Raw genomic sequence first — 26,868 nt, 5'->3', positions numbered from 1 at the left:
ACAAACAGAACAAATAGGAGAGCCGTTTCAGAGGAACCTTATTTCATTTACTACTATTACTCTTCTCGGAGCAGGTTCAGTTTAAAGACGATTACAGTTTAAGGAAGACTATTATTATCTTAATAATCTGAAACCATTACAATGTCTTCTTAACGACTGGCGGTAATATTTTGTAACATCAAGACCTGTTCCAGTTCCTCTCCTGGAATATTACAAGGTGTTTTTAATGGAATAGTACTTGGAGTATCAGAACTCAAATCGGGTTGGAAAATTTCCCAAGGTTCCCGTGACGGAGTTCAGCTCTTTTTTTTTTTTTTTTACTCTGGTCTCATTTTAATTTAAACCTCTACGTATTATTTGGACTTGAAAACGGCATTCCCGTGTTTAAGGCTACGTATTATTTGGACTTGAAAACGGCATTCCCGTGTTTAAGGCTAATGTGTCTTTTGGAACGGTTCTGAACTATCGTATTCGCTCCGTTTGCGAATGAGTATTTTTGGAGGTGGCGGACCCCACCGTTATATCTTGCAACTTCGGGGACCACAGTGGGAAAGCAGGGATTTCGGGGTGGGGGAGAACACGAACGAGTGGAGTAGGGCCCAGGCCAGGAGGACCGTAGGCTAATCCCACTGATAGTTCTCATTCAAATTAAGTTTATAGGATGTTCTCAAACTAGCATCGTGCACTCGGGTAGCGACCGGGTACCCTAGGTCAGTTTAGGGTGGGTGAGGTTGGTTAGGTCATTTACGAACAAAAGGAACGACAGAAATGTTCAAAGCACACGTTAAAATATAAGAAAATTGTATTTTCAAGTCCAACATGTGATAATGGTTTTAAGCAAAATTTAACATTTACTTATATATTACACCTTGACCTGGATTTTTTATGCAGTGCTCATAGCCTAAGCCTCCAAGGCCTATGCAACGTATGAAAATCATAGGCTACTATAATCTGTTGCAAATTATTGTTACTGAGGTATTTATTGTGTATTGTTTATGTTTTATCATTCATTCCCGTAGGGGTGGTACTAAACATGGTGCTCATGGGAATGGTTGTGGTATTCAAGTGAAAATTTATGAAATTTACTCTTAGTTTGTTCCTATGGGAGTGCAAACTATCTTGATGGTATTATTTTACTTTAATACCATACTTGGGTGTATCCTTAATATGCTTAATATGAACATTTTACTAAAATCTCTTGCAAATTTACCTTTAACATTCCCGTGGGACTGGTACTAAATACAGAGCTCGTGGGAGTGGTTGTAATATTCAAGTCAGAATTTACCTTAGCTTATTATCAAGTTCAATGATCATTTTTAGCTCATGCTGAAGGAGCCAGTGCAGACCAGTTGGTATATAACTAAGTTTGTTCCTGCAGGGATAAAAACTCAATACCTTTCATATACGGATTTATCCTTCAGCACACTCAAGAACAGCTGTAGACTTGAATAACAAGGATGGTTACCTGGTGGAGAAAGGGTAGGGTGGGGGGGGGGGGGATTACCCACAATCACCGCACATCCATTCATCCTACTGCTGCTTTCCTGCACAGATGTGCCTAATTGCTATCTCCCCGTGTGATGTAGCTTAGATGATTACAACCATTATTTTCCATTGTTCTTTTTTATTTTTTTGCCCTGTGCATTGTAGTATGTTACCTTGGTGACCTTTGGACTAGTTTTTCTCTTATTATGGAGAACGAAGAGGGCCGATGCCATTGTGAGTTCATGGATGGCCATGTGGGTACTTCATGTCTCCCATTTTGGTTGACCCACCTCTCTGTCTGTACAACTTGCAGAGGAAAGGAATGCAGATGTGACCTTCGTGATGAATGCACACCTCAGTCATTGCCGTAGTGGAGGCATTACGGCCATATATGAAAGGCGTAAAGTTTGTGTCTCAGTAGGAACAAACAACAGATTTTAAAGTAATTTGCAGTTTTCTAAGGTATACAAACTAAAGCCTTTCATATAGGTTCTGCTTATCTCTGAGGTTTCCCTCCACAAGCAGACTTGAGTGCAGGGCCCTATTGCTGTGGCAGCCCTATGTCAGAATGTTAGCAGGTTACAGGAATCACCACTCCCCTGCTCTCTTTCAAGAATGGGGATGTGACTTGTCCTGGTGGATTCAACTTGCCAGGAGTGAGTCGTGTACATTAAAGGTGATGGTTTTAGGAACAGATAATAAATTTGTATTTTTTTAGAGATTACAGACCAGAGCCTAACTAGACCACTTAGTCCCTAATGCCAAAGGAAAAAGTGCTTGATGATGGTAAGTTGAGTGGGTATTTCTCCCACTCATCTCCCTACCACTTTGTTACCAAGCTTTGATAACTGATTCCAACTTCCACTGAAACAGAAGGTTATTCCAATGTGAAAGGCTCTGATTTGTATACCTCAGAAAAATACAAATTACTTGAAAAATTTATTTTATCCAGCATATGTAAATGGTGGCTAACCTCTCATTCATAATGTATGAGAAATAATTAGAAACTACATTGGTTGAAAAAGAAACAACAAATTTTTGAAAATTCTAATAAGGAATTGCTTACAAAGCAAATAGAGAAGTGCAAACAAAAATGTATGCTTAATCATAATGCTCTCAGCACATGACTTAGCCAAAAATTTTGTATGCAGTTACTGTATTTATATTATAAATCTCTTAAAAATATCAGTTACCATATTTCAGTACATTGATGTAGAAGTAGGATAGCACAAAAAGTAATAGCGTAATTAAATCATTTCTCTTTAGTCACTAATTTTATTACTGAATTGTCACTCCTATTTTTAGAGATGTGGAGGATAATGTTTCTAGATTTTAATTCTTGATTACAGTTTAATTAAGGTAGTCATATTTTCACTTTACAAGGTGATCCTGATTCTTTCACTCCAGCTGGTTGACTTTAACAATTAGCATTGCTCATTGAGAATAAAAGCTGTACAGTGCTGTAATACATGTAGTGAGGGAGAAATTTATCCTCCCAGGTTTCTCATTCTCTTGCTTTAGTCAGGGTAACAGTAACAATTCTGTAATGTTCTTTGAATTTGCCCAGAAGATCAGTGAAAGAAAGACAGTTGTATTTGTGAAGCTTTTTGTATAATTTTTAATTTCCTTTGCTGGTTTTTCAGGGAAGATGAAAGCATGGACAGCAGATGGCTGTTCATTGGTGGAGCTGTTCTTGCAGCTACTTTTGCCTTCATATACCTAGGTGCTGTTCCAAAAGATATTGGTAAGTGGCTCTTAACTTCAGATTTTGCCATGGATAGTTTTTGGATTTAAAGCTGAAATGTATTTAAAACACAAATGTAAAATAAAAATGTGTTCAGTGGATTTAGTGCTTACAGAGAAATGACAAATTTAAATTAATTTGTATTTTTCATAGCTAACAAAATAGTTTTGAATTCAAGGAATGACCTTTTGTTCTGCCATACAGTTTTTTCTCATATAATCGCTCTTTCTCTGCACTAAATCTGTCATTTACTCATCCCATCTCATGGAATTTTATCCCCTCTTGTAACCCTCTTTAATCGTACCCCTAAAAAGAGAATAGCACTCCCTTTAGGTTCTGTGGCCTATTACATGGATGTTAAGTACTGCTACTCATTTATTCCTTTTACTACTCATTTGTTCTTTCCACCTCTCTTTTAACCCTTCTCTTCTTATCATCACTTCATCAACTTTCTATTCCGTCTGCTCTGTACTGACACTTAGTTAACAAAGTATTTTCATCACCAATGTCTCCTCCCTAAGTTTAATATAAATAATCTTTGGAAATCATGTACAGTATTTCCAGTAATTAACTCTTTTTCAAGCACAATTAATAAGATTTTCCACCCCCATTTGCCCCTTGAACTCCATATTGGCTAGCAGTGCCTACTCTTTCTTTGTGGCCTTCCTTTGCTCTTAAATCACCTTGCACAACCTCCCTTTTGTACTCACCAAGCCCAACCAGCCAAATAATCAGATTTGCATTTTTTCCATTCTTTTTCCAGCCACGCTCAACGTAACCCTTACAATCCTCCACCAACATATTTACTCTTGTGTCCTATCCTCAAACTTTTCCTGACATTAAAAGTGTTACCCTTTACCCAGTTCTGTACCTTCCGACTGCATATTTAAAGATGTAATCAATTTTGTGTTATGGAGGTTTTTGTTAGAGAGTTATGATCTAAGTAAAATGAAGTGGTTATGAAGTTGGGGTTACTTAGTGCAGTACTGTATTATATGTCCTAGGTGATAATAACAAGAAATAAATTTGAAGAAGTAAAGATGGTATGTATCCTTCTTTTTTAAGTTTCATTGTCTGTGAAGAAGTGGTTCCTTAGAACTTTTCCATATTCCACAAGGCCCTACAGTTGTAAGCTGTTTTAATATTATAAGAACAATCACAAAAAGAACAGCGCGTGCTGTATAACGACATGAAAGCATGGGGAGCATTAGGGACACATTGCTACAACTGGTTCCAGACCTGAAATTACTACAAGATACGTAGCAATTAGAAGTCAGCAGTATAGTGGCACAGTGTCAAGTGACTTAAAAACTTGCATCAGTATTTTTATAGAAATACAGTTAGTGTCAATTGTAACCATATGTTTCATATTGCATATGTATTATATTTTATTGTATTCTGCTAGTGCATACACTCATTCATTGATCCTCTGGTACACTGTTCTGTTGTTATTCAAGACTAGTTGATCTACTGGCTCTGACCAAAGAAGGTCTTGTGTAAAAAAATTATAGTATTTTTATCTGTGGAGCATGTCCATTTTGGAATTTATATTCTGGCCTGTTTTTGTTTTTAAGAGATTTATTTTTGGGTAAACTGTACAATAGAGTTAACTGATCTTTTGTAACTTTGTTGTTGAAGATGTAGTGCAGTGTTTTGATTTTTAGTCTGAGAATTCTTTTTTTTTTTTTTTTTGAAAAATAAATGTATTTGGCTATCAAAGTCACTGTAAAATTTTTATTGTATTTGATTGGTTTTTTACCATTTTAAAACAGTTCAATTAATAAAAAAAAAATTGCATCAGTATTATGTTAATTGAGTTTGTTAACATGTTAAGATTGACAGCACACTACATATTTCCAGGCAATGCATCCTCCAAGCACCTTATCATAGGTGTTATATCTGCTCGCGATCACTTTTTGCAGCGTGATGCCATACGACGGACATGGGGCTCTCAAATTTCAAAATTGCCAAACTCGGAATTACTCTTCATGGTTGGAGATGATGATTGTCCATACCATCCCGATGATCGTATCTCTCCATACGATTGTGATGAATGGAAGGTTTTATCCAAAGGTAAGACTGAAATCATTCTTTTATGTCTGTAAGTAATTCTGACTAAAGTGGTAATGGGAAGAGCTCTGTACAATATCAGTGCAAAACCATTGCATCCCAGAACCACATGTACACCTCTGGCTAAGGAAAATAACCAAGCTTTGGATACGCCTATTCCATCTAGGTAAATACGACATTTAAGCTAAATTGACAGGAAACTAACCAGTGGTTGTTAATCTCCAAAAACATCAGTGCTGTATAAGAAAATCACTTACAGCACATGGCAAACAAATGGACATCATTAAATAGGATTTATTCATTCTAAAGTCACTGGACTTTATAACAGTCACAGTCAGATCTGTAATACAGCAAAATAACGAGAAAGTTTTACTTATTGCTAATTAATCAAAATTACTGTAGACAAAGCATTTTGAAACTTTGTTCAGGAAGAGATGTTGTTCACTTTACAGTTTGAAGGTTTTCATTATTAACATTAATTGTGTTAGTGAAAATGATAAATGTAAAGTAACTTTGTATATGTAGTTTAAGTAATTTTAGCAAAAAATCATAATTAATGAATGTTATGGTTCATCAACTCCCCTAGGGGATACTGCCATCAGTGCACCTCACATGGTGCACTGTAGGCATTACTTGAAGTTCTTTGCAGCGACCCTCAGTCCCAGCTGCAATCCTTTTTATACCTTTTACTATACCTTCGTTCGTATTCTCATAGGTCCTAACTTGGCCTTTGGCCCAAATTTTATATTCCAATTCCACAGTTCATCACCTGAATTCCTTAATGAAAATGATGAACACACCGAAGTTTCCATTACATCTAAATGTGGTTGTGGTCAGAGATTAAATAGGCAAAACATGTTAGATCACTTGACCAGACAAGTGTCAAACACATCAGCTGGAAGCTATCTGATTGCTATTGGAAAGTTCAACAGCTAGTAGGAGAGTTATAATAGAGTTGCACTGAGCCAAAATTTCAAAAACTGAACTCGTCAAAGTCTGACTGTTAATAGAAAAGTTGTTTATAATTGGCTGAAAAACCATAAAGAAGGGGAGGGATTGGGAAATCAGCCAAGATTTGACTGGGTCTGTGGCACAATAGAGGAGGAAAATGAAGAAATAATTGCCTTTTTTCATCAGCAGACAATTAGATTGGCAGTAGTAAAACAGGAAGTCAACAATATCAGTCCATACTATGAGATGTTGATTGCTAGATGTTGATCTGGGATGTAGAATTTGCAAGTAAGCCTTTCTTACACTTCCTCTGTTGTTGTAATATTGTTGTTCATACATTTTGCATGTATCTCTTGTCTGCTGTTTTTGTAATAAACATAAACATATCTAGTTTAAGCTTTGGGACATTGAGTCGCTAACCTTCCAGTTTTCAATCTCAAACCAGTCATTTTAGATGTATGGTATAATATGACAGGAGCAGTTTTCTTCAGGATATTTCAGTATGCTGTTATTGGACTTTCCTTTTCAAAACTAAGATACTTTTGGAATCACATGTGCTGCTTTTATTATTACGTGGGTGATGAACAAAATAATTTCATGATTAAATATGAAAATTTTTGCTTATTTTTTTATATACACCCATTAATTTACAGTTCCTTATCCTGTCAGTTCAGCATTCCTTAAACACTCCAAAATGAAGAACAGCAACACTTCCACCTGGCCAGATATACATCTGGAATACTTGGCCCCCCTTGGTGTTGTTAAGTCGGCCCCCCTTGGTGTTGTTAAGTCATATCCCCTGTTGTTTGGACTCACTACAAGAAATGAAGGGTTGGAAGGCGGGTACATCCTATAAATTGATGCATTTGTATTGATGGAATTAATTTGATTTCACAATCCCACCTATTGTCAGGATTAGCTATATAGGTAGGTGGGATCCTTGTGGTACTGAAATTAGACTGTGCCAGGGTGCTGAGATGTGTGACCATCTGATTGTGACTTAACAAGAAATCAAAGCCCTTCAGACTAACAAAATGTCGTGAAATGGACCAGAACCTTGTCAGTAAGGTCATAGGGTATACTTTTCAAGGCTGGTCAAATCAAATTAAATCATACCTACCCAATCAACAAGGCATAAGAACTACTACCATAGAGTGCTACACTCAGGGAGAAATGAAATATGGCCCTTGAGGCTGAGGAAGAGTCTAATGGGCTCTCCCTCCTTCAGATAATGGTAAACCTTGACCTGCAAGGAGTACATATTGATTTGTAGGTTTTAAATTTCTCAGATAAAATGAATAAATATTGAAGTAAAATTAACATCTGGGGTATTGGATACAGTCTTGACCCTCAAGCCTTATCTGCAATGCTCTGAACTTGATACTGTAGTCTCAGGCAGATATAGATAATGTTCTTCAGTACCTCAGATTTAAGGTGCATCAGATGACAAAAAAATTGCAAGCCCTTATTAAAAAAGAAAGGATATATTCTCAAAGCTCTGAATGAGCATAATGTAAGGTCATCATTATTCCTTGGATCAGCTGGCATGGAGGGAATTAGAAAAAGTGGTGCATTTGAACTTGGGAAGAATTGCCCATGTCTTTTGACAAAGCCTGGGAAACATGACATCAGGTTTTAGTGTGGAATACCTGGTTGGAATGAGCTTGGAGCACTTTTACATGTCTTACAGAGGTTAGAGAGGAAAAAGGGAAGTCTTAGGGTCAGATGGACTTTCCCTAAGGAGAGGCATACTGTGAGAGAGCCTGTTGAGGTCTGTGCCCTAGTGTACTGACCTCTTTGAAGGCATTAGGTCTTACTTTTCCGAGTTGATAAGAAAACCCAGTTACTGGCACCGATTGAAAAGGCTCTGGGGGCGATTGCAAAGCTTGTAAATTTGAACCACCATTACCAACAAGTTGTTTAGGCATCTCAGCAGTCTGATACTTCTCCTTTATGCTCAAGCAACAAGTGGGATGAGTACTGAGTTGAACACTAGTTGGGCTGTTGCTGCCCTGAGAGAAAGGTCCCTGAACTTATAAACTTTGCTTTGCCAGGCAAATTGGAGGAATAACCTGGAAGACCAATGGATGAAAATGTAAAAATACATGTCTGTCAGGTCCACTGAATCAGTACTGAAGACAATGAAGGTCATGCGTTCAGGACCAGCAGACAGTAACTATCCATCAAGTTATCACTAATTATGGGCAAGTCACAAGAGTTGGTGGTGAGACATGTCACCAGTTACTGGTTAGACGTGAGTGTGGCTTGCCATGCCTTGCACACTCTCTCTGGAAAGTTGTCTTGAAGCTTATGTAAGTTAGCTCTGCTCCATTGGTTATGTAGAGTAATTAAATGGTAATTTTTTAACTTCCCAATCTCCAGTGATTCAGAGGCACTGATACCGAAAGGGAAGACCCTTATCAGGGTTGATATTGAGAGGGTCTTAGTGGGCTTAGATGCTGATTACTCATCTTCATCGAACACATTAGGAAAACGCCACTGAATTGTGATTAATCCATGCAAATGGTACTTGTAAGCTCAAATGTATGCATCTTGCCACTGCATGCACTCCACAAGTGGTCCTTTTCACTATATCAGTGCACCTATGTTGCTGCAACATTAAATACATCCAAATATGTCGGTATCAGATGATAAAAATATCAAGGTGGTTTTGTTATATGATTGTTACCAAAGCCAATGCAGCACAAACAAGTTAATAATCAGAGCTTAATGAATATGCTATGCTTCCTTAAACAAAACCACAAATAAAGATAATAAAAGAGATTTGAAAACAAAAAATGTGGTCAACTCACAAAAATAATTTGTCCTCACTGAAAACTTACTAATCCAGTTTTTATACCACTGGAGTACACTAAAAGAAAACAACTATCAAAAGGTGTAAATCACATTTCATGTTTGCACTGAATAGCCACAAAAGAAGTAGAGAAGTTTAATTGCACATTGCAGAACTCTGACATTTAACAGGAACTCTAATGAAGCTTAGTAAAACTAAATTCTATGCCCATCACCAAAAGGGATATAGGGTAAGGGTAACAATAATGACTCAAAATTCACAAAAAAAGTCAAGAAAATATACTGTATATTATATAGCTGATAGGAAAGTGAAGTGCTGTTCAAAGGAAAATATGTATTTATCATAGCCAGGAACTACAGCAATTAGGTGTTCGTAGCACTCTAGCCAATGAAGAAAAACCACTCATTAAAGATTGTTTAAGAATTTATGGAAATTGTGCACAAACCATCACCAAAGCATAAATTTGAAAGGCTAATTGGAAAATATGGATAAACATTGATTAATCATGTACTGAATTCAGGGAGCAAAAAATTCAAAGGTGTATATTTGTTTGCCAGGCAGAAGGAATTACTTAAGTACCACCAGGGATTGCTGAGTGCCTTTGAATGCATACCAGACAAGATGCAGGTAGTCTTCCTTTTTTGGGGAGTGTCTGATGACTGCTGAACACACAGGATAGGCAATTGTCGATTACGGGGTTTGTTAAAACAAATTCCAAGGTTCATCACTTTTTATTGATTATGTAAACCCCTTTCTCCCTCAGATTTTGAAAACTCTGGCTTGAAAAGGTTTTTTAACAGTGATTTACATGAGAGAAGAACTCTAGTTGAGTGTTACGTTGGCATTGGTTTCAAGATTTTTCATCCTGTCCTTCTCATGAGTGTCAGTGTATCAAAGGAATTTTTATTAAGAGTCGGAAATTGTACTCTCGTGCTTGTGGATGCTGAAGAAGTACTAGAAGAAGTAAAAGTGGATCCGAAGTCTTGCAGTGACAAATCTGAAAAAAGTGCTTTCTGTGACATAAAGCTCGCTAACCCACTATTTCTGCCAAGACAGTTCGAGGGAGAATTGAGAGTTCTCAGTGATGGGATTGGTGAATCAGACTTGTGTGGCCAAAATTTCTTCTCTTTCCAGCTGAAAGAGAATTGGGTAAGTTTTTTATTTAGTATAGTATGGGTCAATACTATAGCCTGTACCCAACAAGTCTTAAGTCTTTATTATCATACCTTGGCAACATGCCAGTAACAGTTTATCCAGTATCTTAAGAGTATGTTGCCCTGGCATAGTAATGAAACTGTCAAACTCATTGGCTGTGGCTATATTGTGAATGAGTGTCTGCTAGACCAGCACCATAAACACACTGTAAAGGTTACACTGTATAGTGCTGTATATTTGTTATGTCTGAGAATGTTGTAGCATTTTTGATGTCTTGTATAGAAAAGCAAACCCTATTATGTGCTTAATCAGGTAGGCAGAGTAACAGCCCTACAGAATTGGTTCCTGTAAACATCACTGTAGTGATGAAAGGTACCCGGTTAAGGGAGTTATTCCCTTCCTTACAGTAAATAACCTATTCTGGTATGTTCTGGAAGAACCTTGTCAAAGGCCACCTGAGTTGTCATTCATTTTGTCATATGCAGTAAAATATAAAGGCCTTTAAAATAAATTCTATGTCTCTATGTTGAAACATTGACTGCATAATGATCTTCATTATCATCATCTTAAACATTTCATATCAGCTTTCCCCCCTTTAGGGGGACAAGTGTAAAATGAGTTGTCTCCACACTGCTCTCTTTTGTGGTTTTCTTATCATCTGTTAAGTCTCCTTATCACATAACTAAAGCAGAGTGTTTCAAGTGTGATCAACAGATCATTTTCACCTTTCAGGGAAGGATGTACTTGTATCAGTTACAAGCATATGACTCCTGTGAGCAGGATGAGAATATGTAAAAACCAGAGGAGTCAGTAAAGAAATCAGTTAAGAAATTTAAGACAGTGGAGGATTGTGTAAATAAATGAGCAAAGAGGGTAGAGAACGCAAGCAAGCAGAGAGGAAAATAGATCTGGGAGAAAATTATAAAGCTAGTTGCTTTAGGGATGATGGTTATACTCTACATCATACAGTTGTGAAGCTTCAGAAGAGTGTATTGGTGCAAATAGCACGCACTACACTGAGCAGTCCCAAAGAATAAAGGAAAAAGTTGAAGAACAGAGAAGGTTGATGATGGAGAACAGGCATTGCAGTAGCAATGGAGAGGGCCATCGTTGAGATAAGAGGAAATTGCTGCACTGAAATTCCAGGTGAAATAATTGTTCAAAAAAAGGAGAAAGGCATTTAAAGGGTGTAATGGAGAACAGGAGGAAAGTTCTGAACAAATTTTTGGGTCTCCAAGAATGTGACAATGATCCTCATAGCCCCATGATGGTCGCAAAGAAAATGGTTCCCAGACCTAATGTTTCTAGTGATAGTTTGGTCTTGATTCTTATCTTTAAAACCAGAACTACTCAACCACATGTTTGGTAAGGTATCACCATAACCCTCTCGTGCTTCAGTTAACCACCTGTAGACTCTCCACTGTCTCATATGAGCTGCAAGTGTTTTGAGCTTGTATCAGAAATCTCTACTCTATTGCATTCCACAAGAGAGTCAACTAATAACTGGAATTAGTGTTGGTTTAGAGGGATTTCCTGTTCTTATAACTCTAGACAATGTAATTAAATTTTCTGGTTCCTTTTATATATCCAGAAACTATTGCTGCTGTTCAAGGTTACAGGTGAATCGTATTCTCTGTGCTTTGCCACAGTAACACTGATGTCTTTGATGATAAGGGCCTTCAAGAAGTCCTCAGGTTGTTTGAAATAGAATACCCTGATCCGCAAAAGAAAATGGGAGGGGATTTACACGTGGTACTAAGATTCTTAATGGAACCACCTTTTGAACTTACAGAAGAAGCCTCGCTAAAAGCCTCGCTAAAGGATTTAACTTTAGAATCTTTTTCTCAGTAGTGCTTGCCAGCAAAAGAAAGCTGGTATGCTGCAAGCTTTTTTTTGCTAGAGTTGGCTTTTTGAATGGTGATGCGATGCTTTCCTTTTGCTGCAATTCATGAAAAAAATTATGTGAAACCAAATTCCTCTTTTAGTCTGTCACTGACTTTGTAATGGGAATGAAGGAAAGACCCTCTGAAATCCAATTAGAGCTCTCAAAGGTTATAAATGCAGAGATCAGTCTATATGGAGAAATGTGCATAATTTATGTTGCAGTGGTAAGAATCAAAAGTACTGTATATGAATGAGTAACAATCCCATGTCCTTTTATAATTATTCTTGAGTTTGCCAAGCTTGTAGTGATTCAGATGAGCCCTTTCTTGCTGTTCTCAAAGTATAGGTGCATGAAGTATGAGTTGTAGCTGGCTTATGATTTTACGGAAAATTTGTTGTTCAAGGACATTATTAATGTCGCACAATGGAGATCAAATTTCTGTAACTAAAATCAGTTATAAAAAGTGTCAAACATTCCATTTTTAGGTTACTGCTAGGACTCTTTTAGGTTGAACTGCAAGGAGGAGATCCTTTTCTCATTTTTTCTGTTTTTTAAAGTCTTGGTACTTTACAAAATTATGAGAAGTAGGAAGGTGCACATGTTGTGTATAGCAGTATACCTTCTGTTAAGTAGGTGTGTTTAGTTTAATCTGTTATGTCCCAACATTACACAGCGTGATCTTTGGCAGAGATTACCATCCTTGGTTTACATAAGAGCAAGTCCCTTTATAATGGTACCTCCTAACATATCACTAACTGTCAAAATTGCAACCATTACAGGAGACAGAAGTTACTTATTCAAGGAAAAAAAAGGTACAGTAGGTATGCAAGTTAGTAAGGAAGACAAAGTAATAGTGAATACAAGTAGGACTGCATGTAGAGTAAAAGAAAATCGAGAATGATATTATGCACGTTTGATATTATGCCATTTTGAACAGTATAAAGCCAAACAAGCATAAAATATGGCCTTTAAAAGTTACAGACTGCAATATTATTAGTAGATATGGCCTGAGGAGGACAGGTCCTTTTACTGCTCTGGATCCCTTCTGGCGGTACTTCATGTACCTTTTGCTATGGATCCCTTCTGGCGGAAGTACATGGAGGAAGATAGGTCCTTTACTGCTCTGGATCCCTTCTGGCCCACGTACATGGAGGAAGATAGGTCCTTTTACTGCTCTGGATCCCTTCTGGCGGTACTTCCTGTACATGGAGGAAGATAGGTCCTTTTACTGCTCTGGATCCCTTCTGGCGGTACTTCCTGTACATGGAGGAAGATAGGTCCTTTTACTGCTCTGGATCCCTTCTGGCAGTACCTAATGTACACTGAGGAGGACAGGTCCTTTTACTGCTCTGGATCCCTTCTGGCAGTACTTAATGTACATAGAGAAGGACAGGTCTTTTTAGTTCTCTGGATCCCTTCTGGGAGGTCACAATGTATTCTGAGATGGATAGGTCCTTTTACTTCTGGCAATACTTTACATACACTGAGGAGGGGACAGGTCCTTTTACTTCTCTGGATCCCTACTTAGCAGTTGTTAATGTTCACTGAGAAGGATAGGTCCTTTTACTTCTCTGGATCCCTTCTGGCAGTACATAATGTACACTGAGGGCAGGTCCTTATACTGCTCTGGATCCCTTCTAGCAGTACTTAATACACATGTGAATACTCTTTCAGGATTAAGATAAAGAACAATTCATGTGTATTAGAATGCTAATAGTTTTCTTTACTTTTTTTTTTTTTTACAAAAACCACTGAGGTTGAGACCAGCCCTTACATACATTACACTTGTGCTCACGTGTACATATTTGGCCTTGGCAAGCACTAAACCGGTGAGTGTTTCTCACCAATATATCTATGTTGAGACACTATTCTAAATACTGTATTAAAATTATTAGCACATATATGAGTGTAACCTGTGAAATGCAAAAAGTTAATTATCAAAACAAGAATTATGCTCATTCTAATAAAAAAACCAGTAAGAATGGTAATACTTGAGCATTGTTATCAAAATGTACAGAAAAATAACAATAATAATTGATTAATAACTGAGATGCTGTGCATCCCATTGAACACACTAATAGACAGTGAAAGTAACCATCAACAAACCAACAACAAATTGACACTTACTTATGGAACCTAGAATCAAGTGTACAAAATCTAAACTTCATACTGTACTGTACTTCTTAAAAAAGGGCAGAAGCTATAAATGTAAGAAATGAATTGTAATTCCCCCAAAAAATGTTGAGAGAAAACTGCATTAAGCAAAACAGAGTGGCTGTTCAAAGGAGACTGGCAAAAAATCACTTACATACAGCACTTCTGGATGGCAAAGGTAAAACACTAATGATAAAAAAGTTTTAGATTTTGATAAATTATGCACAAACCATCACAAAAATCATGAATAAGGAAAGCCAGTTAGAAATTATGGATGAAAATAATTATAAAGGAAATAAGCGTAGAAATTAAAAATTCTAAGAGTAAAAAAGGGATTTTGACAAAGGAAAAATCTATTTCTGGGCTCGACCTGTGTCACCCAGTGAAATAGTCCATTAGCACTGATTTCTAGGTATAAGTATTGCTAAGTATACCAGAGAAAAAGGTAACCATAATGCCAGGGTTACGACCCCTGGATCGAACGCCGTTAGATGGTGTCGGTATACACAAGGGGTGAGTGGTTGCCACTACCACAGGTCTCCGTCCTTATAGACTTCTCCAATCTCAAAACCCCGAAAAGTGAGGGGCCGTTCTAAACCTCATCCTCCGCACCCAGCCAACCACCACCCCGGCCGCCATCTTAAAACAAAGGTGTTTAATTATAAGGAAATGCACATAGGAACTGAAAATTCTATTAGCAAAAAACAAAGATGTTTATGACAAAACAGATGCACAGTAAATTATTTTACTGCACCAGAGTCACTGAGAGTCCTGGATGGATGCTTGTCCAGGTAGTGTTCATATTAAAATATGCTCGCAGTAGCATGGGTCTTGAAATGGGGAAACAAATCCACAGTTACATATGGGTACATATATTTAAAAATAAATCTCTACAGAGAGCTTCCGGGATTCCTGAAAGCTCTCTGTAGAGATTTATTTTTATAACATATGTACCCGTGCATAACTCTGGTGTGCTCTTATCTTTGAGCACTAATGCAGCAGTTAGGCTCTTGTAAATTAATGGTTTTGTGATAGTACAAATAACAGTACACAATAAATAGAAAGAGCACTATAACTGAAAACAGAGAAGATAAACATTTATGTAAAGACTTAATAGAAAACATTCAACATTTATAAATAAGTTCCATTCTGAGAAGGATAAATGAAATTCATAGGTTTCTTTCCTCTTATGATGAATAAATAATTAAGAAGTGTTCTGTAAACAATTATAAACACTATTATTATATCAGTTATATTCTGATGAATCTAAACCTCTCTGTTTCCACGAATGTGATTTATACAATGGCTGCTGTTTCAGGTTTGTGATTGGGTGGATACATCTGTAATTCATTTCAAGTATCTAAGGTCTGTAAGGGATTCTTTGGTTACGTGGAGTGGAAAATCATGCCCTCTTCTCTCAGCTGTGTATTCCATTGTTGGTAAGTTAATGCTGTACTTCAGGAAATATAATTCCAATATTTCATAAGCAATTAGAATAAACAAGATATTACAATTTATGTCTTGTACAGTAGCAGCTCATTTTTCATGAGGTATACAGTCAGACTTATGATAAGTAATTTGAACGTTGCATGAATTCAGTGAATTATTTTTCATAAGAAATAATGGTATTAGCTGCATTTCATGACCTGATAAGTTCTCCCAAACAGCAGTTATTTGCGTCTAATACCATGCAGAAACATTGCCATATTTAAGCACTTTTGCATAGTCATAGTAATACAGATAATTAAAAGATTAAGTAAAACATAACTCTATTCCAACAAAAACTCATTTCCTTATGGTAGCTTATCCTGTGTGTTAATACAACCTCCAGACACTCCACAGAAGAAGAGTAAATATTTTTGTGATTATATAGTCAACTGAATTTAATTAAGTTACATTCCGTTAACCTTTCATAAAGGCAATTTTTGTATATGTCATAATTTCTGGAGGAACAAACGCTAACATTCAAAGTGATGTAATCCACTGATCCCATGACTGTATAGCAACATATCTTTCTGTAAAATTGTCAGTTAATTACTTGAGATGTTGTCTATTTTTTATGTTGCAGATAGAGATGTACTGAAGAAACATGTTGAAAGTAAACTTAAGCGAAGCTTGGAGTGGAAGGAACACTTGGATTTTGTGCTGAAGAAAATTGCCATCGAACAAGTTGTACATAGAGACCTACTTGTTTTACCTCACCAAGATATATATTCCACATTACCACAGAAGGTTATGTTGGTTTTAAGGAGGTTAGTAAACAAAATTAGTGTGTTATGACACAAATGTAAACTTTTATGTACATAAATGGAGAAACCTGTTGTTTTACCATGAGTTTCACATACCCTGTGTGGACTCTTGAAGGTTCCCAGAAGTAAAAGATTCTCCCTGTTTAGTTTTTAGTTTCTAATTCATATTAAACATTGCATGGAACACATTGTACATTTTTAAATGAATGAAAGGCTTCTCAGCTTATTGATGATTTCTTGAGATTTTGTGGTTTTTCTCTATGTATTTTTTTCTCCAATTTAATTTATTTTTTCTTTCATTATTTTTACTTTTGTTAAGATTTGTTTGCAAGTCTGTTTTCATTAGTAAAGTTTTGCTACCTTTAGTTCTTATCACTGTGAAATTTATTTACATTTGGTTCTGTTAGTGAACTGATGTGTGATTTTCTTCCTCATTTTATTGCAGTTTTAGGTGTGTTAATAAGTTTGTCATATATTGATTTATGATTTTTTCTTATTTTCTTGCCAGTGTGAAATATTTTTAACACATGTAAATCAATGTTAAGGTTTTAATACTTGCTTGAAAGCCTAGTCAGTTTTAGTGTGTTGTGGTATGACTTTCTCATCTTTTCCATAAAGCAGAGGAAAGAAAATAACATTTTTAGTGTTACATTCTTAAGTTGTAACTATGGACTTGTGGTAAAGTAATAGTTGTTACACCTTGTTTAGTTCCAAGGGGATAGAAATTGCCAGTGGTACCCATCACTAAAATTTCAGTATGGCAGAAACATGGATGACTTAAGCCAGGGGAGATGGAATTACAACTCAAAGTTTACATTCCTCTCTGTGACACTATTACATCACACTGTGTGCTCAGTCTTCTTTTTACAGGGATCTTAAAAGAAAGTCTTGTAATGTAAAAGGATTTGTTAACACTGATCAACATTAGCAGTGTGCAGAGTAGACAATAGATGGTAGGAATACTTTTATATATAATGGCAAACTTACTGCCCACAGGCCACAACATTCCTGTGTGCAGTCCTCAGTCATATTTTACCTTAAATTAAATTTTATTTTGTAAAGAAAACGTTAAAATTCAGTCTTAAGTTGGCATTATAAGCTTTTATTGTATGCCAGTACTTAAATACTGTACATATGTATATGAAGAGAAGAGAAAAAACATGGCTATTTAAACTATGATCAAAATCTCATGAACCTGTGGTCTTTTATCATTTCTAGAGACTTTGATCTCCATAATGTTTTCATCCTAGCAGTGTGTTGGAGATAACATTTACTGGCTGAGAAATAAAAATGAGAGGAGTTATGTTTGCAGCAGAGTTTGTTTGTTACTTTATACGTGTTTCATAATAACTTTGAGCTGTAAAAGCTACAGTATTGCCAAGAAATGTTCACAGTAGTGCTTGCTTGTGTAACAGAAAAGAATAAAAGTATTAATAAAATCATGTTATTAGTTTTTTGCATTTTTTCTCAAAGCACATTAGTTTTTAGAAAATTAATACATAATTTTAGTAATTGTACAGCTGCAGTTTGGTATGATACTTTATGAATACAGATACAGGCAGTCCTCGGTTATCGGCGGGGTTTCCGTTCTGGGGGGGTGATGATAACCTAAAATCGCCACTAACTGAAAATCGGCCCTTTTTTGGCGATTTTCGTGGCTTATCGGTGCTGAAAAGCGCTGATTTTCGGTTATCGACGCCTCTGTTAGGTATGTATCGGCGCCAATAATTGGGTATTGGCGCCGATAAGCGGAAATTGGCGATTTTCGGCGCTGAAAATTGCCGATTTTCGTCGCTAGACAAGCCCCGTAAAACCGGATCACCATTAACCGAACCCGCCGTTAACCAGGGACTGCCTGTATTACTAAAAATATCACACAGCCTGAAGATACTTGGAAACATTATAGTGCAGCTGGTTGCCCATGCCTGATTTGGACTGTACAAGAGAAGGGGGCCTTTGGACAGACATGTTGAAGTGGTGAGAGTTGAAGGCATACTCAGGTTCTGTAGTTGTGACAGTCTACACTGAATGATTATTTCATCTGTATTTCTGGAAAAGAGGAGTCATCTCTCCACAATTCTGGTGATATTGCTTGATCATTAGGTTGATAGTATTTAGGTAGTACAGTAATACTCACAGGATAGTATTACTAAGGTAAAGCCTTTGGTTGTAACAGTTGTGTTCACGTATTACAGAGGTCATCAAACGTGTATACATTAGCATTGAGTAACCCCCCACACCACTGTGATAAGCAAGCTGATTGGTTAGTAAGGACAAAAAAGTGTCATTTTGATCAAAGAATGTAGAGGGGCTGGAGAGCAGTGAGAAATCATTCTAGCATCAGCATAAGAAAGGGAGATAAATCAACTGGAAACATAATTTGCCTTGATAGGAGTATGAAAAGATAGACCTACTAACCTTCTATTCTTTTGTAGCATTTTATCCTTGGAAAAGTGATCTGACCGAAACATTAAAGAAAAAAAGAGATTAAATGGGCTAGTGAAAATAGCCAATGAATCAGAAAGAAAACTGATTCCCAAAGGTGCTGGAAATCACTGGATCTGGCCAATGCTATGGGATAGTAGAATCCCATGAAACAGGCAACCTGCCATTCCTCCTCGTTTATCAGATTAACACATCTGCCTGTACAACAGCCAGAGCACTAAAATATAGGTCCCCTAAATTCCTGGTGTTACTCCCCAAAATCTTTGACTGAATTCATCAACCTATTTCTAAGAATAACACTTCTAAATTAACACCACATCTGTGTATGCTGAATGTTTGTTTTCAAATTTCATTTTGACCAAAACTATCAACGTGATTTACAAATTGATCTGCAGATCCGATGCTAAACCCTTGCCTTTTCTTGATGATGCACTACAAATTCTTTCTAGCTGCTCGTTTAGGTGAACGTTACTGACTGCCATGTGGTGTACGTGTAGTCACAAGTTCTTGCTTCGTTGCATTGATCAACATATAAACTGAAGTGGTCAAGGAGTAACTATTATTCAGACATATCAAATCCATTCCATATGCCAGATACACATATAAATTCCTTTTAAACATCAAGAATCGGGAGGAACGACAGGTTTTTGTGTCTAAACTCCAACAAAATTGGCCCTTAGTTTTACCATTGAGTCACACAGACAAAGGGGTTCACTTTTCGTGATGCTATGGTAAAGGATGATGATGCTAGCACCATACTTCTCCTTATGGCAAGCACACAAATGTGGAGAAAATGTCTGAATATCAACGGTGAATACAGTGAAGCCTATATATGTTTAGTCATGTCTACTTATGTCAGCTGAGCCCTCACTAAAGTGACTATCTTACTACTTTGTAATTGTGGTGCATTTTGTTGGTAAATTATTATCATGTCTAATTTTGTATATCTTTTGTTTTAGGTTAACACAAGACTTTGATTTCAAGTTCATGATGAAGGTTGATGATGACACATTTGTTAACATTTCAAGCCTGAAGATACTGCTGGATACTGAAGCTGACAGTCGCCCTAAAATATGGTCACGTTTTCATCACCACAGATCAGTTCCCCTGTATGGGAAGTGGGCAGATATAAAGTATTCATCTTTAACCTATCCAAGTTTTCCTTCAGGTGCAGGTTACCTCATGACAGGTAAGTGCAGATCTATGGTTTAAGAAGCCTCTTTGATTACCATTCTTCTGTGATGTAGTCTTTTGAATTATTTTGCCAAATCCATAAAAATAAGAATTTGGAGTGTCATCCCACCATTGGTTTGAGCTACTTTGTCATTAAAACTAAATGATTTACCCAAAACTAAGGGAATATAGAATTCAACTGAATTTTTTTATCTCCTACTTGCCAGTAAGGTGGAGTAATAGCCAGGTGCTTCCCTATCCTATGAATTGAAAATTTACATGCAAATCATTCACAGAACCAAGTTTAACCATTAGATTCTATAGAATCCATAATCCAAGATTTTTAGTAAATTTTGACTGGTAAGAGAGAGTAAACATTTAATAAAGTTTTTTAGGGTGTGTGGAGTCTGTTTTGAGCAGGTACTTTGCTGAGGAGTTTTGAGCTTAGCCTGGGGTTAGGTTGTGCTAGAAAAGAGGCTGAGATTGACATGGTTGCCCAAATTTAACTGTCACTGTAAGTCCCAGGGGGAAGCAGAATGACAAATCACACACAACCTGTAGCATATGTTTATGCCCAAAACTAACAAGTGCCTGGGAATGGGACTATACCTTGGAGCTGTTCCTGGCACTTAGGGTTTTATCCAAGAAATTTACTTTCACTAATAATGATGATTTTAGTATCAAACTATAGCTTTGTGTACTGAAATGGCAGTTTGATCAACTTAAACAGTTAGTAACTATGAATGCTCAGATAGAAGTGAGTCCAGTGTCAGGTGCCAAAAGTGGCTGTTACATTTGAGTAAAAGTGCTCTCTCTCTCATTCACAGAAAAGCTTGTTTTTTTAATAACCCAAGGGGTGAGAGAGAGAGAGAGAGAGAGAGAGAGAGAGAGAGAGAGAGAGAGAGAGAGAGAGAGAGAGAGAGAGAGAGAGAGCAAGCAAATTCCCAGTAAGTGCATACTTTATGCAATATGATGCATACAAGTACAATTACATGTGCACACATATAGACTGAAAAAATGTAAATGTAGCACTACAGAATTCAGTACTACACTGTATTGCATTAAGTAAATGTCAATAAAAATACTGTATCAGAGGGAGAGAGAGGGAGAGAGAGATAAATGGGGGAAGCACAATAAATGTGGGGTGTTTAGTAATGTGTACATACAGACTTGCAAACATTTAGACTAAAATATTAACCATATACAACACAGAATCATATCTTGAAGACAGCAGAATATAAACAACACTGCCATGATATAGGGAATGTCAATCAAATTACCAGATTTATCATAACTTTTGGGCAGTTTTACCTCGAATACAATGACATGTAGCATAGTGGGACCCCAATAAGGTTGTGGTTACTAGGGACATTTTAGTCTTAAGTTAGAATTACTGAATTCTGTTGGTATGTAATGTAATCATGGGATGGGAAGATGGTAGGCTGAGACAGTTGCACTTCTCTTATGGTAAATGCAGACCAGTTGTTACCCAGCATCCTTATATGATTGGTCCAGAGGCACTCATTAAAGTTATCACTTTTTAGTTATGTAAAACAAATACTGTACAGTATGTGTTTTTTAGTGGACAGAAATACCTAACAATGCAAACCAGCATATTTCATATCCCTTATTCAAACTTTTGTTTCATTACATGAAAATGATGATTATGCAGACTGAGAATACCTCACTCCGTATTATTAAGTATTGTCTACTTTCTCAGGTAATGTTAAGAGACCAAGTTTTAAAAATTTTTGAATGGTTTATAGAATTAAAATACTTGCTTTCTTTCATTTACAAAACATTACAAAAGTAGTAAAGCACATATTTCAAAATACATTAATGTCCCCATGTATTTCAGGATCTTTAGCACAAGTTTTAGCCCAGGCTGGACCATACATGACTTCATATGCTGGCGAAGATGTCAGCATGGGAATCTGGATATCGTCAACCGTAAATAATGCCACTTTAATTGATGTGCCATGCTGGCTTCCACGTTCAGAATGTCAAGAAACAGTGCTGGTTTCCCAGTTGTCACCGATTGATATGCTGGAAATGTGGAAAGAAAATGAGTATTATTTAGAATCTTTGTAAAATGTCCAAGTAAGTGGATACTGTGCTAAATTTTTGGTGGTTTCTTATTCATCAGCCTCATTAAACTAGAAAACAAGGGCTGTGTTTAAGGGAGTGTTAAGGATATTCTATGTAAGCATGACCTACCAAAATAACCTTTCACCAGGATGAAAATTTAAGTAATAAGAATACTACAAAGTTTATCAGAGAAATGACTTTACTAATTTAGTAGTGAAGACCAAATTACAAAGTCAGGGTTTATAAATTCATAGGACTAATGCAGAGAATTTTCTCATATAAACAGGAATCAGATCATATGTAGTAATTTACAATTATGTAAACATGATGTTTTGATAAAATTTTGGATATGGATCTATTTTCCCAGACTGGAATTGTGCTCTTGTGAGTATTTGTCAGTTACAGTAAACACAACTGTTAGTGTTGTCCTTCAGTCTCTACATTCATGGACTGGGACATATGGGGCTATGCATCAAATAGCCATGGGTTAATCAAGTGTGACAGCTTTGGAGACAAGTTAAAATCTTATCAGTGAGGCACATATTTTTTCTGTATGCTTTATATTTTGATATTGATGCTTAATGATATTCAGTACCATCACATTTAGGTTAGCTAAACTGTTTGATATTTTCCGAGTAAAACAGGCAGTTGTATAGACAGAAAACTTTAATAGAACTCTTAATAAATGCTTACAAAACAAGGAGTTTGTCTAGTATGCTATACAAAAATAACAAAAAGTATTTTTTTTTAATTCTTGATAAAAATTAATGTTTTAACCCAGTGGAAATCTAATTCCTGGTATATATAAAAATCTAAAATTAATGCACTTTGTGCAGGGCTGGAACATAATTTTTCCATTTACGAGGATGGAGCTTTGGAAGTGTTTCAGTTTTGGTGCTCAGTAAAAATTAATGTTTTAAGCCAATGGAAATCTAATTCCTGGTACAGGTTGACCATCACTAATCCGGCAATCAGTAATCTGGCACAAATTTCGGCTAGAGTAATTTCCAATGTTTCCGCACTAAATTTTCAAATTTCCCGGGTCGCTGCACTAACTCGCTCGCCGGCCGCTTCTATTTGGTGGCGCAGTGTGCTGCATCAACAAACTGGTAGCCTAGCCTACATTATACTGAACTCTATTCAAATATTAACAGTATTATACAAACATCAACGTAACGAATGTGCATCTTTTTCATGGATCTTTTAAAAAGTTATGCTTTACTACATTGTTTCCAATTGCGTATATTCTCATATTGCTTTTGTATTATAAATTGCGATCAATGTTTTGTTTTCGGAATCGATATCCCGGTGTTTATTTCACTGCATATAACTAAGTTCAAAGCGCTTTTCTTGCTTCTAGTTAGCGTAAATGAATATGGATACTTTATTTATTTGGGACACGGATATTTTTCGTTATACGAAGTGTTTTTAAGTTGAAATATAACTTAAATACGTTTCGTTGTGAAATTAATTTAGCTATTTTTTCGTTAATATATGACGTTCGCGGGAATCGCGGCTGGCCGTTTTGGGGGCATGTATGTTTTGTGTAAAAAAAATCAAGATTCCGTTTGCTATTTTCTCTTGATTTCATCATAATACTAGCTTTACGTATTTATCTTTTATCGGCGTGAAAACAGTAGTAATTTGTATTCTTTCATGCCCAGTAGTTTTGATTAAAATACATTCTCTCGAGTTTTATTTACGGTCAAGTTTCATCCATGTTGCCGATGCACGATAATTTATGGTCATTAGCAGCTTGAACATTATTTTCTCAGCTTCAGCTACAACTTACAGCTTTAAGTTACTGTAGCAGTATATTTCCCTGCCGATCTTTTCTCCAAAGCGAATAAGGGTATAGTGTAAAAAATATATCAGTCCTATTGTACAGTACTTAACGTCAATTGTAACATAACTACGGTAATTGTGTATTACCGTACGATGGTTGAAATACAAGCAAAACAGTTGTTTTCCCATACGATTATTAGCAAAACAAGTTTCCCGTTTGGTTGTTTATGGCTGTACGCATTTATGCAAGAGTATAACGTTACTAACAATACTTTTATCATTCTCTTTTACTTTTTTAACTAGCAGATGGAATAAAAAGATGGAGGAAAAGAAGTTTTTCTATTGTAAGTTGGTCTCTCTCGCCACCTGAATGTAGCTGCTGCCTGCGCCTACGCAAATTCTAAAAATATTTCCTAAATATTTTCATACCGGTATTAATTGCTAACCCCATCGTAATCGTAAACTCGAAATATCGTAAGTCGAATTATCGTAACTCGAGCACTACCTGTATTTCATAATTGTCTTTTCTTTATTATCCAACTTGTACTGGTTTATGGGATATTTTAATTCTAAGATGAGGTGCTTAGCTACTGGGTTTCATGTATTCTAGCCTAATAAATGGCTAATCCAGCACCCTCCAGGTCCCAATGATGCTGGATTAAGGATGGTCAACTTGTATATATGAAAATCTAAAATTAATGCACTTTGTGCATGGCTAGAACATAATTTTTCCATTTATGAGGATGGAGCTTTGGAACTGTTTCAGTGCTGGTGCTCAGTCTTCAGAATCGTCGAAGTTATTCACGGTCCAGTTCCAGAGCAGAAAATAACATGAACTACTGCAGTAAGGCTCCATGCAACATTTAAAGTGTTCCACATTTTATCCTTCATTCATTTCCTTTTTTGAAAAATAACTATTCTAGCACTTGCTTATTAGAATTTCCCATCTTCTAATGTTATTGACTTTCTGCGTAGCCATACATGTTCTCACTTGATTTCGATAAACAGTGTCACTGATCTCCTTCCCAAGCTTCCTACCCGTATTATTCTGAAGGACTTTCCAGTAAAATTTCTCATCTCCATTTATTCAAGAAGATTAATTTCAAGCTGTCATCACACTGCCAGTAAGGGTAATTTCCTTTCTAGCTTCAGCACACATCAAGTTCCCAGAATCTTAATCTTGTACACTTATCCGTCACTTTCAATTTCTCTGCAAAATTTGGTGTGTGTGTGTGTTTGCATCAGGCAGCAGCCTCCAAAGTCTCTCCTCCACAGGCACCCTGCAACATGGCAGCTGTTGGATGTCTCCATGAGGTATGTAATTGGCTAGTATGTGGGTCTCACTTTTATGTTGGGCTGATGTCCATGGTACCTTTTAGAATACGTCCTTGGTCTCTATTTACCATCACTCATGCCAGTTGTCACATGTTTGACCTTAAGAATCAAATGCCATGAAACATATTCATTCTTTCATATCTCTTTTTATGTTAATTATATTTAAAAGGAATTGATGCTGCTAACTATCCAAAAACAAATAGTTCAATGAAAATAAAACCTGCTGCCATTTTAACAAATTTTCTTTATCTCGGTTCAGCTGACATTGGCTAAAATGTTGGTTAGCCCTTAATTGATGTCACCTGAGAAGGTGAACAGCTCTTTGCTAGTCTTAAATGTCAAATCCCCTTGTGTTCAGTTGTGTATAATTTGTTGTGAAGTGTATTTGTATAAGGTCTTTGTCAAAAGTTCTCCAATTTTTGAACCTGGAAAATTTGATAATAAAAGTTTGGAAATCAAGTTGCAAAGTAACAGAGTTAAACAGTCCTGACTAACTAATTAGCTTACTACTAAAGAAAGACATCCAAAATTCCTGGACTTAAAATTTGTATGGGCAATAAGTCTCAAGGTTGTGTAGGTAGTCACCGAGTCTGCCAAGTTAGCTGTTAATATTCCTGTGTTACAAGAGACGTTCCCCCAAGTTGTTCAAAGGATGAAGGAAGCAATGGGTTGGTGAAGTCCCTTATGAGTAGGAACAGGCTTAGAGTTTATGGGACTTCTGATTCAGGTGTTAGTTGAGTGGGAGCGGATACTGTATCACAATTTCTGGTGCGTTGCTGAAAATCAGTTCTCCACCAGCACAAGAAATGCAGTACTTTGGCTACTGTGAGGAAGAATCAGTTTTGGGGCTTTTAAAATTTGTGTGGAAATGCATGCTCAAGAAGTTGACGTGTTTATTGAGAGATCTTCCATAATTGCCAGGTATAGGAGAAAAGTTTATTCCAATTTTGTGTGAAAGATAGGATTGGTTGATATACAGACACCTGTTCATAGAGACAGCTTTTGAAGTTTCCCCATTTTATTTGGGTAAGTTGAACTGTCCATCACAACATGGGTTAGACGACTGCCTCATGCAACACTGAAGTGTTCCTCAATGTCTCCGAGTTAATCTTTTGTTTTTACTTCCAGAGATGACCTTTTCCTGCATGATTCCTCTCCACAACTAATAGTTGATCAACTTGGTTCCTGCATGGCCCAGTCAATAGTTGCTCCAGTAACAGTTTGGTTTTGTTGTTTGTGCAGCACCCCAGGTGTTGTCATGCTCTATAGGTTGTCCATCATCATTGAAAAGTAAAAAATTGCTCAGCTAAGTGTCCATAACTTTAATGTTTTGCTTGTAAATTAATTGTTGTAAATGTACTTCGGAAGCACATTAAGAAATTCTTGGATAGCCAAGACTCTTCTTACAGTTTCCAGGTAGCCACTGAAGTTCCAGAATTGTGCCAACTTTTTTTTCTGTAGCAGAAAGTATTTTTTAAAAATTAAATTTGAAATTAGGAAAAAAGTGGGAAAGTCATTGAAACACTACTCCTGT

The 26,868-nt window shown here is 36.6% G+C and overlaps 1 protein-coding gene across 6 annotated transcripts; it reads left to right on the top strand.

Annotated features, from left to right (window-relative positions):
* Positions 1–26,838, top strand: LOC136850523 (UDP-GalNAc:beta-1,3-N-acetylgalactosaminyltransferase 2-like). Of its 6 annotated transcripts, none has more exons than XM_067124104.1 (10): positions 1–217; positions 3,129–3,229; positions 5,090–5,302; positions 9,829–10,214; positions 15,578–15,698; positions 16,328–16,511; positions 19,913–20,142; positions 21,985–22,226; positions 25,275–25,313; positions 26,463–26,838. In XM_067124104.1, exons 2-8 carry the CDS (start codon positions 3,142–3,144, stop codon positions 22,215–22,217), a joined length of 1,455 nt encoding a protein of 484 aa, XP_066980205.1. In that variant the 5' UTR covers positions 1–217; positions 3,129–3,141; the 3' UTR covers positions 22,218–22,226; positions 25,275–25,313; positions 26,463–26,838. The 6 variants fall into 6 exon arrangements, with proteins under 6 accessions (XP_066980205.1, XP_066980208.1, XP_066980206.1 ...); XM_067124106.1 differs by having other exon boundaries at positions 50–162; XM_067124107.1 differs by lacking the exons at positions 25,275–25,313; positions 26,463–26,838 and adding an exon at positions 21,799–21,846 and having other exon boundaries at positions 45–217; positions 21,985–22,073.
* Positions 26,839–26,868: the final 30 nt, after the last annotated feature.

This window comes from Macrobrachium rosenbergii, chromosome 22, assembly GCF_040412425.1.
Source record: "Macrobrachium rosenbergii isolate ZJJX-2024 chromosome 22, ASM4041242v1, whole genome shotgun sequence".
Taxonomy (NCBI): Eukaryota; Metazoa; Arthropoda; class Malacostraca; order Decapoda; family Palaemonidae; genus Macrobrachium; species Macrobrachium rosenbergii.
Note: the sequence above shows the minus strand (reverse complement) of the source record. Positions and strands in the feature narration are given on the sequence as shown.

Coding starts and splice junctions, on each gene's coding strand:
- LOC136850523 (XM_067124104.1), top strand. CDS start 3,142: ATGGACAGCAGATGGCTGTTCATTGGTGGAGCTGTTCTTGCAGCTACT. Junction 10,215..15,577: donor TCCAGCTGAAAGAGAATTGG/GTAAGTTTTTTA, acceptor CTGCTGTTTCAG/GTTTGTGATTGGGTGGATAC. Junction 15,699..16,327: donor AGCTGTGTATTCCATTGTTG/GTAAGTTAATGC, acceptor TTTATGTTGCAG/ATAGAGATGTACTGAAGAAA.